Source organism: Stegostoma tigrinum, chromosome 1, assembly GCF_030684315.1.
Source record: "Stegostoma tigrinum isolate sSteTig4 chromosome 1, sSteTig4.hap1, whole genome shotgun sequence".
In the NCBI taxonomy this organism is placed as follows: Eukaryota; Metazoa; Chordata; class Chondrichthyes; order Orectolobiformes; family Stegostomatidae; genus Stegostoma; species Stegostoma tigrinum.
In genome coordinates this window covers 98,818,616-98,833,794 of record NC_081354.1, presented here as the reverse complement: position 1 = coordinate 98,833,794, position 15,179 = coordinate 98,818,616, and the positions used below count along the sequence as shown (strand labels likewise).

Sequence of the window (15,179 nt, the reverse complement as noted above, 5' to 3'; positions counted from 1 at the left end):
TCAGGTAAGGCAGATGAGCTCAGAGCATGGAATGGCTGTGGCATATTATTGCCATGACAGAAACATGGCTGAGAGAATGGCAGTACTGGCAGCTCCATGTTCCAGGATACAGAAGCTACAGGTGTGACAGAAGCGCAAGTAAGTGAGGAGGGGGAGTTGCCCTTTTGACAAGGGAGGACATAACAACACTGCAAAGAGAGACTATTCTTAAGGTGTCATCAAATGAGGCCATATGGTGAGAACTTAGAGACAAAAAGTGGATGGTCACTCTGGGACTATTATGGACATCCAAGGGCAAGGTCACAGGTGATCATGGGGGACTTCAATATGCAGGTGGACTGGGTGAATAATGTTGCCAGTGGATCCAAATAAAAGGAGTTCATGGAATATTCACAGGATGGCTTTTTGGAACAGCATATGATGGAGCCCACAAGGGAGCAGGCTAATCTAGATTTAGTGCTATGTAATGAACCTGACTTTATAAAAGATCTTAAAGGGAACACTTAGGAGGCAGCGATCATAATATGGTAGAGTTTTTCTGCAGTTTGAAAGAGAGAAGGCAAAATCGGATGTAATGGTGTTACAGTTAAACAAAGGTAATTACAGGGGCGTGAGAGGATATAATTGAGGACACAGTACAGAGGGTCATCCCAAAGAAAAGAAGGATTATCCGGGGTGGGATTAGACAGCCATGGCTGACAAAGGAAATCAGGAAATGTATCAAAGAAGAAGAGACAGCTTATAAAGTGGCCAAGAGCACTGGGAAATCAGAAGATTGGGAAGGCTACAAAAACAAACTTAGGATAACAAAGAGAGAAATAGGGAAGGAGAGGATCAAATATGAAGGTAGGCTAGCTAGTAATATTAGAAATGATAGTAAAAGTTTCTCTCAATAACTAAGAAACAAATGAAAGGCAAAAGTAGATATTGTGCCGCTCCAAATTGACGCTGGAAGGCTAGTGATGGGAGATAACGAAATAGCTGAAGAACTTAAGTACTTTGCGTCAGTCTTCACAGTGGAAGACATGAGTAGTATGCCAACAATTAGGGAGAGTCAGGGGGCAGAGTTGAGTATGGTAGGCATTACAAAAGAAAAAGTGCTAGAAAAGCTAAAATCTAAAAATTGATAAATCTCCTGGCCCCGATGGGCTACATCCTAGAGTTCTGAAGGAGGTGGCTGAGGAAATAGCAGAGGCTTTGGTTGTGATCGTTCAAAAGTTACTGGAGTCTGGGAAAGTCCCAGATGATTGGAAAATTGCTGTTGTAACCCCCTTGTTTAAGAAAGGATCAAGGCAAAAGATGGAAAATTATAGGCCGATTAGCCTAACCTCGATTGTTGGTAAAATTCTAGAATCCATTGTTAAGGATGAGATTTCTAAATTCTTGGAAGTGCGGGGTTGGGTTAGAACAAGTCAGCATGGATTTAGTAAGGGGAGGTCATGCCTGACAAACCTGTTAGAATTCTTTGAAGAGGTAACGAGTATGTTAGACCAGGGAAACCCAGTAGATGTTATCTATCTAGACTTCCAAAAGGCGTCTAATAAGGTGCCTCATGGGAGGCTGCTGAGTAAGGTGAGGTCCCACGCTGTTTGAGGTGAGCTACTGGCATGGATTGAGGATTGGCTGTCTGACAGAAGGCAGAGAGTTGGGAATAAAAGGCCTTTTTCGGAATGGCAAGCGGTGACAAGTGGTGTCCCACAGGGTTCAGTGTTGCGGCCGCAGCTGTTCACTTTATGTATTAATGATCAGGATAAAGGGACTGGGGGCATTCTGGCAAAGTTTGCCGATGATACGAAGATAGGTGGGCAGGCAGGTAGTACTGAGAAGGTGGGGAAGCTGCAGAAAGATTTAGACAGTTTAGGAGAGTGGTCCAGGAAATGGCTGATGAAATTCAACGTGAGCAAATGTGACGTTTTGCACTTTGGAAAAAAGAATACAGGCATGGACTATTTTCTAAACAGTGAGAAAATTCGTAAAGCAGAAGCACAAAGGAATCTGGGAGTGTTGATCCAGGATTCTCAAAAGGTTAACTTGCAGGTAGAGTCCATGATTAAGAAAGCGAATGTCATGTCGTTTATCTCAAGAGGGTTGGAATATAAAAGCAGCCATGTGCTTCTGAGACTTTACACTGCTCTAGTTAGGCCCCATTTAGAATACTGTGTCCAATTTTGGGCCCCACACCTCAGGAAGGACATACTAGCCCTGGAACGTGTCCAGCGGAGATTCACACTGATGATCCCTGGAATGGTAGGTTTAATGTATGATGAATGGCTAAGGATCCTGGGATTGTACTCATTAGAGTTTAGAAGGTTGAGGGGAGATCTAATAGAAACTTACAAGATAATGTATGGCTTAGAAAGGGTGGATTCTGGGAACTTGTTTCTGTTAGGCGGGGAGACTAGGACCCGTGGGCACAGCCTTAGAATTAGAGGGGGTAAATTTAAAATGGAAATCAGACATTTCTTTAGCCACAGAGTGGTGAGCCTGTGGAATTCACTGCCACGGAGTGCAGTGGAGGCCGGGACGTTAAATGTCTTCAAGGTAGAGATGGATAAATTCTTGATCTCACAAGGAATCAAGGGCTACGGGGAAAGTGCAGTTGAAATGCCCATCAGCTATGATTAAGTGGCAGAGTGGAACCGATGGGCCGAATGGCCTTAGTTCCACTCCTATGTCTTATGGTCTTAAATAGCCAGTAGGTATTAGAGGAGCCGATGTGTAGAGACATTGCAGATACTTGTAGGAATAATAGTATAGTATTGGTTGGGGATTTTAATTTCCTCTTTTGCTTGGGCAATCCAGAGTATAAAAGGCCTGGATCGGGTGGAATTTGCCACATGTGTCCAAGATAGTTTCCTAAATGAATATGTAGAGGGCCCTACTTGGGAGGATGCAAGACTGGACCTCCTCGTAGGAAATGACGCTGGGCAAGTGCATGAATTGTCAGTCTCTGAGAACTTTGAGTCCAGTGCCCCTACTCTTAGGTTTAACATGGTTATGGAAGAAGATAGGGCAGGTCCACAGGTTAAGGTGCTAAATTGGAGCAGGGCTAACTTTGGGGCCATTAGTCAGGATCTAGTGGCAGTCTTCACGTAGATAGTGGTGCATATATGGAAAGGGCTGCCAGAGAAAGTGGTTGATGCAGGTACAGTAGCAACATTTTTAAAAAATTTGGATAGTTACATGGATGGGAAGGGCTTAGAAGGATGTGGACAAAATGCAGGCAGTTGGAGCTAGCGAGAGATAGTAAGAACTGCCGATGCTAGAGTCAGAAATAACAATGTGGAGTTGGAGGAATATAGCAGGCCAGGCAGCATCAGAGGAGCAAGAAAGCTGATGTTTTGGGTCGGGACCCTCCTTCAAATAGGATGACTTCAGAAAAAGTTTGAACTAGCTGAGTGGACACCATGGTCAGCATGGACTAGTTTGGCTGAAGGGCCTGTTTTTGTGCTGTGTGACTCTACGATTTTAGCCGGCATGGACCGGTTGGACTGAAGGGTCTGTTTCCATGCTGTTTGACTCTAATTCTAAGCCCATTGTTTATACTGTTCTGTGAAATGTGACTTCAATTTTACTGTGACAGTAGATGTATTTTGTGTTAGTTATTAAATATAATGGAAATAGAGTGCTCTTTTACGAGACAGCACTTACACGAAAGTTCCTAATTCTGGAGGTTAATGTGGTAATGATGACTTTAGTATTTTACATTATAATGCTCCACTTTATGATTGAGTCAATGAATTGTGCACTCAAGAAATTGTGTATCTCAGGCCCATCCTGGCTATGAGACGAACTTAACTCAATTATATTCCCTTTCTTCCACCTACTTGTAAAAGTATCATTTCGTTCACTAGGTAAGTTAGTGTACAATCATATTGAATTACTGTACATCTTTGTTATTTTAGCCAGAGTTCAGGTTTTCTCTAACTTCCATTAGTCCTCAGAAAATTAATCTTTCTGATATATTTTACTGATGTCATTCTGTTTTCCTAGAGTAATGATGGAGAAGAGCGACTAGCTGTTGTTCGACTCTTGGCTAAGTTGTTTGGTGCAAAGGATTCAGAGCTTGCAACGCAAAATCGTCCTCTCTGGCAGTGCTTTCTTGGAAGGTATGATACTTATTTGTTAATGATTCAACGTCGTGTTCTTGTGCATGGTTTACTTTTGTTGGAAGCTCAAGATGGCTGTGGGAGCTTGTCGTGCACAAGTTGACTGAGTTTCCTATACTACAGTAGTGATTACATTTCAAAAGAACTTGCTGTGGCTCTCATGTTAAGTACTCTACCATGTCTTTCTTTTTATACGTAACCTCTTAGGAAAATGTACACGTGCTGTTGAAAGTTCCTTCCCTAAATATGGTGAAAAGTACTTGGGTATGGTTTACAGCAATAGCAGCATTATACCTGATCCAAATGGTCATTCAAATTTGACAATAATTATAGGCTAGACATTTCAAAGCCCCCATGGCTTTATACCAAATATTTGATGCTTTTCTTGTTTTCTATCAATGTTTATACTTTGTCACTAGTCAACACAGATTAATGGATCGCAATCATGAATGAGCAAGCTGTCCAGATTTTCCTTTCCTCTCTCCAAACAGGAGTGTTGAGGTCATATTGTACCAGTGGGACCATTAGCTTAAAGGTTGATTACATAGCACCTGCCATGTGAGACCTGTAAAATCGATGAAAAGCTGCTCAATTGAAAGGGCACCCTTAGAATCAGCACAAAAACAGCAGATGCTGGAAATCTACAACAGAAAGTTGGAAGTACTTCACAAGCTAGCTGGCATTTGTAGAACGAACAGACAAAATTAGTGTTTCAAGCATGTGGACATTTTGACACAACTGGACGCTGTAGCAGATGGTAACATTCAAAGCTGGAACAGACAAAGTGAAGGGAAATATTTGAAAAAGAAAGTGCGATAGTGGCCTGTAAAATGCTAAATGGAAAATGAGTGCGCTAAATGAGAGAATTGATATGGGCAAAATTACAGAATAATGAGAGAACCACAAACAAAAAAGTGCAAGACTCTGAAAGTATGAGATAACTCACTGTGGACCGGGAGAAACTCAGCAGGCCAGGCAGCGTCAGAGGAATAGGAAAGCTGACATTTCGGGTCGGGACCCAGAAGGGTTCCTCCAGCTCCACACTGTGTATTCCTGACTCCAGCATTGACATCGATAGGTGTGGAGGTAAAATGACATGAACAAGGAGAAACAACAATGTATAAAATTGATATAAGAGAATGGGTTCCAAGGCGCAGCAGCTTAAAGGACAAATATGGTAATTGGTACCAAGAGTGGAAATTGCCTTGTTGGCACAGGGTTCTGGATGTCATACCGAGCACAAGAGATCCTGTCTTGCCACCCAAAATGTCAATGCATTCAGCCCACTTTGCTGGCACTTCCTGCAAGGCTTAAAGCCATTAAAGTCACTATTAAGGCCAGTGGGCTACAGAAAGTAATCAGTAGAAATACGGGATGCTTTTCCTTTAAATTATGCTGAATTTATCGGAATAGTGTTGATTGCTGAAGCATACGCAGAAGCAGTTGAAACTCCAAATGTAGAGGGTACAGGGGAGATTTCCCAGAACAGTTACAGAAGTTAGGATTGCTTTTCTTGGAATAATGAAGGTTGAGAAGAGATTTGATACAGTGTACGAGATTATGCCCGGTTTAGGTAAGACAGACAAAGAAGGGCTGTTTCCACTACTGACAATAGGGGGCACAGATTTCGATTTTGATTGAGATGCAGGGGTCCAAAGAACGTTCGAAGCACTGTTTTTTGATAACCTGGAACCTGGTGCCAAGGAGAACGGTAGACTTTGGTGACACTTATGAGAGGAAGGTAGGTTAATAGTTCTTTTTTAATTCATTCATGGGATTCATATGTTGATGGTTAAACCAGTGTTTTGTGCCATCACAAATTGCCCTTGAAAAAGTCATGGTGAATTGCCAACTGCATTACTTGGGGTGTAGGTGCACCTAGATTGCTGCAAGGGACAGAGTTTGAGAATGACGAGGGAATAATTGTTGCCTCTGTACTGTCTTTCCCGCTTGGTCAAACTGTTCTCACCACGATTCATTCTTACTTACCTAATGGTAACCGTAAAATCACTTGCAGTGGCTTCTCTTCCTCCTCCTGCACTGTTATCTCTGTTACCCAACAGGGATTAGTCTTTGGGACCTCTGATTTCTCACCTTCCTGCAATTTCATTCACAAATGCAATTGTAGTTTTCCCATGTATCCCAAAAATGCCTAGCTCTGCCTCACCACCAGCACATCGCAACTTCCTCCATTGTTGCTAAATTATTAAGCTGCTTATCTAATACTCAGTACTGGATGATCAAAAATTTCTTCCACTTAAATATTGCAGATGCTGAAGTTATGGTTTTTGACTTCTGTTTAAAACTCTTTCTCCCAAATCTATCATTCTTTGATTCTTTCTTTAGACATGATGTGGTGTATATGGATTTCAGCAAGGCGTTCGATAAGTTTTCCCACAGTAGGCTATTGTACAAAATGCAGAGGAATGGAATTGTGGGAGATATAGCAGTTTGGATCGGAAATTGGCTTGCTGAAAGTAGATAGAGGGTGGTAGTTGATGGGAAATGTTCATCCTGGAGACCAGTTACTAGCGGGGTGCCACAAGGGTCGATGTTGCGTCCACTGCTGTTTGTCATTTTTATAAATGACCTGGATGAGGGCATAGAAGGATGGGTTAGTAAATTTGCAGACGATGCTAAGGTCGGTGGAGTTGTGGATAGTGACAAAGGATGCTGTAGGTTGCAGAGAGACATAGATAAGCTGCAGAGCTGGGCTGAGAGGTGGCAAAAATGAGTTTAATGCAGACAAGTGTGAGGTGATGCACTATGGTAGGAGTAACCGGAAGGCAAAGTACAGGGCTAATGGTAAGATTCTTAGTAGTGTAGATGAGCAGAGAGATCTCGGTGTCCATGTACACAGATCATTGAAAGTTGTCACCCAGGTTGACAGGGCTGTTAAGAAGGCATACAGTGTTTTAGCTTTTATTAATAGAGGGATCGAGTTCCGGAACCAAGAGGTTATGCTGCAGCTGTACTAAACTCTGGTGCGGCCGCACTTGGAGTATGTGTACAGTTCTGGTCACCACATTATAAGAAGGATGTGGAAGCTTTGGAAAGGGTGCAGAGGAGATTTACTAGGATGTTGCCAGGTATGGAGGGAAGGTCTTACGAGGAAAGGCTGAGGGACTTGAGGCTGTTTTCATTAGAGAGAAGAAGATTGAGAGGTGACTTAATTGAAACATAGAAAATAATCAGAGGGTTAGATAGGGTGGATAGGGAGAGTCTTTTTCCTAGGATGGTGACTGCGAGCACGAGGGGGTATAGCTTTAAATTGAGGGGTGAAAGATATAGGACAGATGTCAGAGGTAGTTTCTTTACTCAGAGAGTAGTCAGGGAATGAAACGCTTTGCCTGCAACAGTTGTAGATTCGCCAACTTTAGGTACATTTAAGTTATCATTGGACGAGCATATGGACGTACATGGAATAGTGTAGGTTAGATGGGCTTGAGACCGGTATGACAGGTCGGCACAACATCGAGGGCCGAATGGCCTGTACTGTGCTGTAATGTTCTATGTCAGAGATTTGGCTAGTATTTCATGCCCAAACCTAACTTCCCTTGAGAACATGATGAGCTTCCTTCTCGAGAGACAATCCTTAGTGTGCAGCTCCACCCACAGTACTGCTAATAAGAAAGCTCCATGGATCTTGATCTAGCAATAGCGCAAAAATGACAAAATAGTTCAAAATAAGAATAATGTGTGACATGGAAGTCAACTCGCAAGCACTGGCATAGCCTTGTATTTACTATCTTTGTACCACTGGGTAACAGAGGATGTGGGTTTGTCAAATGAGCCTGGCTGCTGTGCATCTTGTGACTGGTACACACTGCTGCAACTGTGCATCGCTGGTGAAGAGAGTGGATGTTGAAGATTGTTGCTGGAGTGCTCATTAAGCAGGCTGTTTTTTCATTCATGGTGTCTCGTTTGTGTTGTTGGAGCTGGACTTGCCCAGGTAAATGAACAGTATTCCTAGACACTCATGACTTGTGCCTTGTAAATGATAGACAAGCTGTAGCGAGCCAGGAGGTGAATTACTCAGCACGTGGCTGGCCCAGTTTGATTTCTGTTCAATGGTAACCCTAAGTTTGCAGATGACATGAAGATTGGTGTAGTAGAAGATATTGAAGGGGACTGTCAGAGGTTACAGCAGAATATAGATCGATTGGATAGTTGGGCAGATAAATGGCAGATGGAGTTCAATCTTGGCAAATGCGAGGTGATGCATTTTGGAAGATCTAATTCAAGAGAAAACTATACAGTAAATGAGAAAAGTCTGGGGCCAAATTGATGTACAAAGAGATCTGGGTGTTCAGGTCCATTGTCACCTCAAGGTGGCAATGCAGGTCACTTGAGTGGCCAAGAAGGCAAACGGCATGCTTCCCTTCATCAGATGGGGTATTGAGTACAAGAATTGGCAGGTCATGTTACGGTTGTATAAGACTTTGGTTCAGCCACATTTAGAGTACTGTGTACAGTTGTGGCCGCCACATTGCCAAAAGGATGTGGATGCTTTGGAGAGGGTGCAGAGGAGGTTCACCAGGATGTTGTCTGGTCTGGAGGGTGCTAGCTATGTGAAAGGTTGAGTAGATTAGGATTGTTTTCATTAGGAAGACGGAGATTGAGGGGGAACCTGATTGAGATATACAAAGTCGTGAGGGGAATAGACAAGGTGGATAGCAAGAAGCTTTTTTCCCCCAAGAGTGGGGGGACTCAATTACTAGGGATCAAGAGTTCAGTGTGAGAGGAGGAAAGTTTATGGGAGATATGCGTGGAAAGTTCTTTACACAGAGCGTGGTGGGTGCCTGGAACCCGTTGCCAGCGGAGGTGGTTGACGCAGACATGGTAGTGTCTTTTAAGATGTATCTGGGCAGGTCCATGGATGGGCAGGGAGCAAAGGGATATAGACCCTTAGAAAATAGATGACAGGTTTACACAGTGGATCTCGATCGGCGCAGGCTTGGAGGGCTGAAGGGCCTGTTCCTGTGCTGTAATTTTCTGTGTTCATTTGATTGTGGAGAATTCAACCATTGTACTGCCATTGAATGTCAAAAGGAGATAATCATTGTTGGTAACAGTCTGAGATGTAGTCATCTATTTGCAACCTTTGTGTCATGAATAACTGTGACAAACTTATTTGTCAACCTCATTTGTACCAATCCTAATAATGTCTAATTCTACCTCAGTAACATAGTTACAAAGTCGTACAGCACAAAAGCAGACTCTTCCGTCTAAACAGTCCATGCCGAATGTAATCCCAAACTAAGCCAGTCCAACCTGCCTGCTCCTGGCCCATATCCCTCAAAACCTTACCTATTCATTTACCCCACCCCTGTCTGCTTTCCGGAGAGACCACTCTCTCCGTGACTCCCTTGTTCGCTCCACACTGCCCTCCAACCCCACCACACCCAGCACCTTCCCCTGCAACCACAGGAAATGCTACACTTGCCCCCACACCTCCTCCCTCACCCCTATCCCAGGCCCCAAGATGACATTCCACATTAAGCAGAGGTTCACCTGCACATCTGCCAATGTGGTATACTGCATCCACTGTACCCGGTGTGGCATCCTCTACATTGGGGAAACCAAGCGGAGGCTTGGAGACCGCTTTGCAGAACACCTCCGCTCAGTTCGCAACAAACTACTGCACCTCCCAGTCGCAAACCATTTCAACTCCCCCTCCCATTCTTTAGATGGCATGTCCATCATGGGCCTCCTGCAGTGCCACAATGATGCCACCCGAAGGTTGCAGGAACAGCAACTCATATTCCGCCTGGGAACCCTGCAGCCTAATGGTATCAATGTGGACTTCACCAGTTTCAAAATCTCCCCTTCCCCAACTGCATCCCTAAACCAGCCCAGTTCATCCCCTCCCCCCACTGCACCACACAACCAGCCCAGCTCCTCCACTCCACCCACTGCATCCCAAAACCAGTCCAACCTGTCTCCGCCTCCCTAACCTGTTCTTCCTCTCACCCATCCCTTCCTCCCACCCCAAGCCGCACCCCCATCTACCTACTAACCTCATCCCACCTCCTTGACCTGTCCGTCTTCCCTGGACTGACCTATTCCCTCCCTACCTCCCCCACCTATACTCTCCTCTCCACCTATCTTCTTTTCTCTCCATCTTCGGTCCGCCTCCCCCTCTCTCCCTATTTATTCCAGAACCCTCTCCCCATCCCCCTCTCTGATGAAGGGTCTAGACCCAAAACGTCAGCTTTTGTGCTCCTGAGATGCTGCTTGGTCTGCTGTGTTCATCCAGCCTTACATTTTGTTGTCTCTATTCATTTACTTGTCCAGATGTCTTTTAAAAGTGGTAATTGTACCCACATCCGCCACTTCCTTGGGAAATTCATTCCACACACGAACTACCCTCTGCTTAAAAAAATTTGCCCACGTCATTTTTTTAAATCTCTCTCCTCTCTCCTTAAAAATGTGTTCCCTGGTCCTGAAATCCCCTTTCTAAAGGAAAGGAAAACTACTAGTAACTCTGTATCCCTCAGTAGCTTATGAACTTTTATAAAGTCACGCCTCAACCTCATACACTCCATTGACAAAAGCCCCATCTTTCAACGTGGTCCATCTCAGCTAATCTGCTGAGGCTCCCATTCTTGCTTCTGTTACCTCTAGACTCAACTATTCAAACACTTTTACCTGGTCTGCCATGTTCTATCCTCAGTAAATGTGAGGTGTTCTATAACTGTTCAGTTTCTTAATAGGCAGAAATTTCTATCCTCCTGTCATCTTTCTCTTTGCTGAACTATGCTGGCTCCAAGCAAAATTTGGATTTGAAAATTTTACCCTTGTTTTGAACTCCTCCATAGCTTCCCTTTTCCCTATCTGTGTAATCCCTTCCACAATCCATAGGGATATGTGGCCTTTCAGTCTGGCCTCTTGTAGATCCTGAATTTTAATGGCTGTACTATTGATGGCAGGGCCTTCAGTTGTCCAGATCCCAAGATCTGGAAGACCTTCTTTTACGCTCTTTTTCTATCCAGCTCTTGTTCGTACTTTCAGACGCCCCATAAACTACCTCCTTGACAAAGCTTTTCATCCTTTTGTGCTAATGTCTCCTCTTGACTCTGTATCATACTCTATTTTAAAATGCTCCTGTAAAGTGCCTTGGGACATTTCATTACATTGAAGGCGCTATATAAGTTAAATTGTTGTTGCAAATCACTTCTGGAAGCAGATATAACTTTGACCACTATTTGCTCCAGGATTCTGAATTATACCCAAAGCACATGGTGTCCTCCAGTGTCTTTCTGCTGGTTGAGAACGTTGATCAAAATTTGTTATGTGGTGTCAAATTGGCCATGGGTTATTGTCTTTGGTGTGTTGGCCCTACAGTGCATTAAATGGAGAGTCTGCAATAAACAATCAACTTGTATCTTGGTTTTTAAGTATATTTATTATTGTGTAGTTCAATAGGTAAGTAAATCTTTTTTTTTGTTAACAGCCTTCTCTAAATTATTTTGAGAATGTGGTGAAATAAGTTGCATGTGTTAACATACAGGCACAATGAAAATCAAAAATATTATTTTTTTATATAGATTTAACGACATACATGTTCCTGTGAGACTAGAATGCGTGAAGTTTGCAAGCCATTGTTTGATGAATCACCCAGATTTAGCCAAAGATCTTACAGGTGAGGTGTTGACCTGTGTAGTCGTGTTAAATCTGTTTTCAAGACCAATACTTGAAGTATTAATTCACCTTGTTGAACACTGGGTTGGTGGTTGAAAGGAATCATCAGAAGCTGATTTAAGGAAGTAAACACATCTGCAGGCTAGATGCAGATGCGTATAGTCCGAACAAATTCTGTATGAACTTCTATGATTTAGCGAGCGTTTAGTTTTATGTCATAGGACTTTGCTGGTTCTTCCAGCTGAATGTCAATTTTTGCCATAAAACCTAGTGATAATAAGACAAATATGTCATGTTCCCATATCATGTATAGATGTATATGACCCATCATTTTCCTAGTTTTGCCAAAATCTCTTATTTTGGATTACCACTCATCTGTGATTTTTGCAAATGGAATTCAAAGACCTGGATTTTGCTGTTAGTAGTGAAGTAACTCTATCAAGGTTTTCCCTTCCCAGCGACAATTTAAATCTGCTCAGTCAAAGGGATCTCAGGACATGGAGCAAGCAACACTCCTATCAACAAGCACTCAGCTAGTCAATTCATTGAAGCATTCACAAATAACAAATAAGTGATGTGCAAATACTTTCTCTCGGGATATAAAATACTTCATGGAATCCCTACAGTGTGGAAACAAGCTCTTTGGCCCAACAAGTCCACACCGACCCTCAGAGCATCTCACCTAAACCCATCCTGCATAACCCGTATAATCTACACACCCTTGAACACTACAAGCAATTTAGCATGGCCAATCCACTTAGCCTGCACAGTTTTGGACTGTGGGAGGAAAGTGGAGTGTCCAGGGGAAACCCACACAGACACGGAGAATGTGCAAGCTCCACACACGGTCACCTGAGGGTGGAATCGAACCCAGGCCCGTGGTGCTGTGAGGCTGCACTGCTAACCACTGTGGCTCTGTGCAGCCCCTTCGACATCCTTGTTGTGAAATTGGCCAGGTGGTTGTTACTCTAATACGTCTAGCACAAGTCTACCTTCATTTGCTATTATACCTGTTGGTGTTCCTCTGCAGTTTCTCAGAGTTTGCTGATAAAGCCAACTGCCCCACAATTGTTGCACCATTTTATTCAAGTATGTAAATTCTTGCCGATTTGCATCTCTAAATTTCCAAATTGATAAATCCATCCAGAAGTGCCACTTCTGTATTTAATGTTACTGTGTTGTTTTTCAACTGTATTATACCCGTGAACAATTTGACTGTTCCTAACCATCTTGTTATTCTGTGTTTGATGCATACTATCACTAGAACCTTTTTGCATATCTTGCTTTATGCTATTATTTAATTGCATTCTTCTTCCAAGTTGAGAAATGCGTTGTTAAGAGGAAAATAAAGTAAGTAATATAGTGAGAAATTGGCAATAAATAATGTACACATTGATATTGAAACACTTATTGCTTGGTGATTTTTAGATTGAGAAATTGCGGATGGCCAACAGCATAAATATCTATTTACTGATTCAGTGAGTTTTTTTAAAATAAACTGTTCATACAATTTCTTTTTCTGGAGATGGTCATTCAAAAATCTGTCACCCATAAATAGCCTATGCAGGATAACAAAGTGTGGAGCTGGATGAACACAGCAGGCCAAGCAGCATCTCAGGAGCACAAAAGCTGATGTTTCGGGCCTAGACCCTTCATCCCTGATGAGGGGTCTAGGCCCGAAACGTCAGCTTTTGTGCTCCTGAGATGCTGCTTGGCCTGCTGTGTTCATCCAGCTCCACACTTTGTTATCTTGGATTCTCCAGCATCTGCAGTTCCCATTATCTCTGATACAATAGCCTATGCAGCACTGATTGTACAACACTGGTTGCACAAATAGTGTAAGAGTTATCTAGACTCAAAACTTGCGCTGTCTCCATCGATGCTGCCTGACCTGATGTGGTCTCCAGCATTTTTTGTTTCTGTTAGTGATTGCCCAACGCCTTGTTGTACTTGTGTATTAATTTCTGGTCCCTCAGTGCTTCATATTTTAAATTCTTTTATATGTTTAATCCCTGTCTGACCTTGTCCCTCCTTTCTTTTGCAGCGGAGTGCTATTTAAGTAGGTGTGTTCTCAGCCCCAAGTCCTACACCATAGGGCCTCCCTCCCACCCTCCTCCTCTAACCTAATTAAGAGCCCACAGACTCACAGCAAACACACAAGGGCTGAGGGAAGTGGCTGGTGAGTAAAGTACGAGTTTTCGGTGAAGAGGCTCAGTGAGGAGATTATGCCACTGTTGAAGAGGGTGAAGACATGACTGCCAAGCTGATTCAGTGTGCTGCATCCATGATGTGGGAAGTCAGGGACACTGATGTTTCTGGCTCCTATAGCTGTGGTAAGTGTGTACACATTCAGCTTCTGAAAGAGGTTGTTGCAGCACTGAAGAAAGAACTAGAAAACCTCAGGCTCATCCGAGAGAATGAGAATTTTCTGGACAGGACCTTCAGCAAGGCCACTACACCGAGGATACCTGAAGAGAGAAGGGGGATGTCGATGACAAAGGAAGACATGAATGAAGTACAAGAAACCCCAGGGGAAGCACCTATTGTAAACAGGCTGACTGTCTTGGAAACTGCCGAGACAGACACTGCCAGTCCTAGAGGTGGACAGGTCTGCGAGTCAAAAATTGCTGTAGAGGCAGAGCCGAGAAGTCAGACATCACGGCGAGCTGTGGTAATAGGGGACTCCATTGTGAGAGGGACTGACAGGGGTTTCTGCGGCAACAGGCGAGATTTGAGGATGGTGTGTTGCCTTCCTGGTGCCAGGATCCAGGATGTCACTGAATCCTCGAGGGTGAAGGTGAAGACCCAGAGGTGGTGGTGCATGTCGGCACTAATGACATCGGGAAGAAAAGGAGGCACATTCTACAGCGGGACTTAGAACTCGGAAGAAGGCTGAAAAGCAGGACTTCCAGGGTGGTTACCTCTGGTTTGCTTCCAGCTCCTCGGGCTGGAGAGGGCAGGAACAGAGATAATGGACCTGAACGTGTGGCTGAGGGACTGGTGTTGGAAGCAAGGATTTAAATTCTTGGATCACTGGGGTATGTTTTGTGGTAAGAATAAATTGTTCAGGAGGGACGGATTGCATCTTAATAATCGGGGGACCAGCTTTCTGGAAGGCAGGTTTGCCACTGCAACACAGGTGTGTTTAAACTAAGTAATGGGGGGGGAGGGGCCAAACTGGAAATTTGAGAATGAAGTTAAAGGGAAAGTGAGAATAAAAGAAGTTAAGAAAGACAACAGAATCAACGGAGCAGAAAACTCAAGAAGGGATCGTGCAGTGTGGCCAAGTGAAAGAGGGATTGATGAGAAGGGTGAGGGGAGTGAGGGGAGTAACAAATTAAAAATATTATGTATGAATGCACGAAGCATAAGAAATAAGGTGGATGAGCTTGAGGCTCAGTTGGAAATTGGCAGGTATGATGTGGG

At 43.6% G+C, this 15,179-nt stretch overlaps 1 protein-coding gene across 10 annotated transcripts in view; it reads left to right on the top strand.

Moving 5' to 3' along the window:
• The window catches only part of pds5a (PDS5 cohesin associated factor A), a 237,414-nt gene that overhangs the window by 106,354 nt on the left and 115,881 nt on the right, over positions 1–15,179 (top strand). For all 10 annotated transcript variants that reach the window (XM_048542485.2, XM_048542549.2, XM_048542541.2 and 7 more), the window contains exons 9-10: positions 3,994–4,109; positions 11,660–11,754. In XM_048542485.2, the coding sequence (XP_048398442.1) occupies positions 3,994–4,109; positions 11,660–11,754 (211 nt within the window). The remainder of the gene's footprint in view (positions 1–3,993; positions 4,110–11,659; positions 11,755–15,179) is intronic.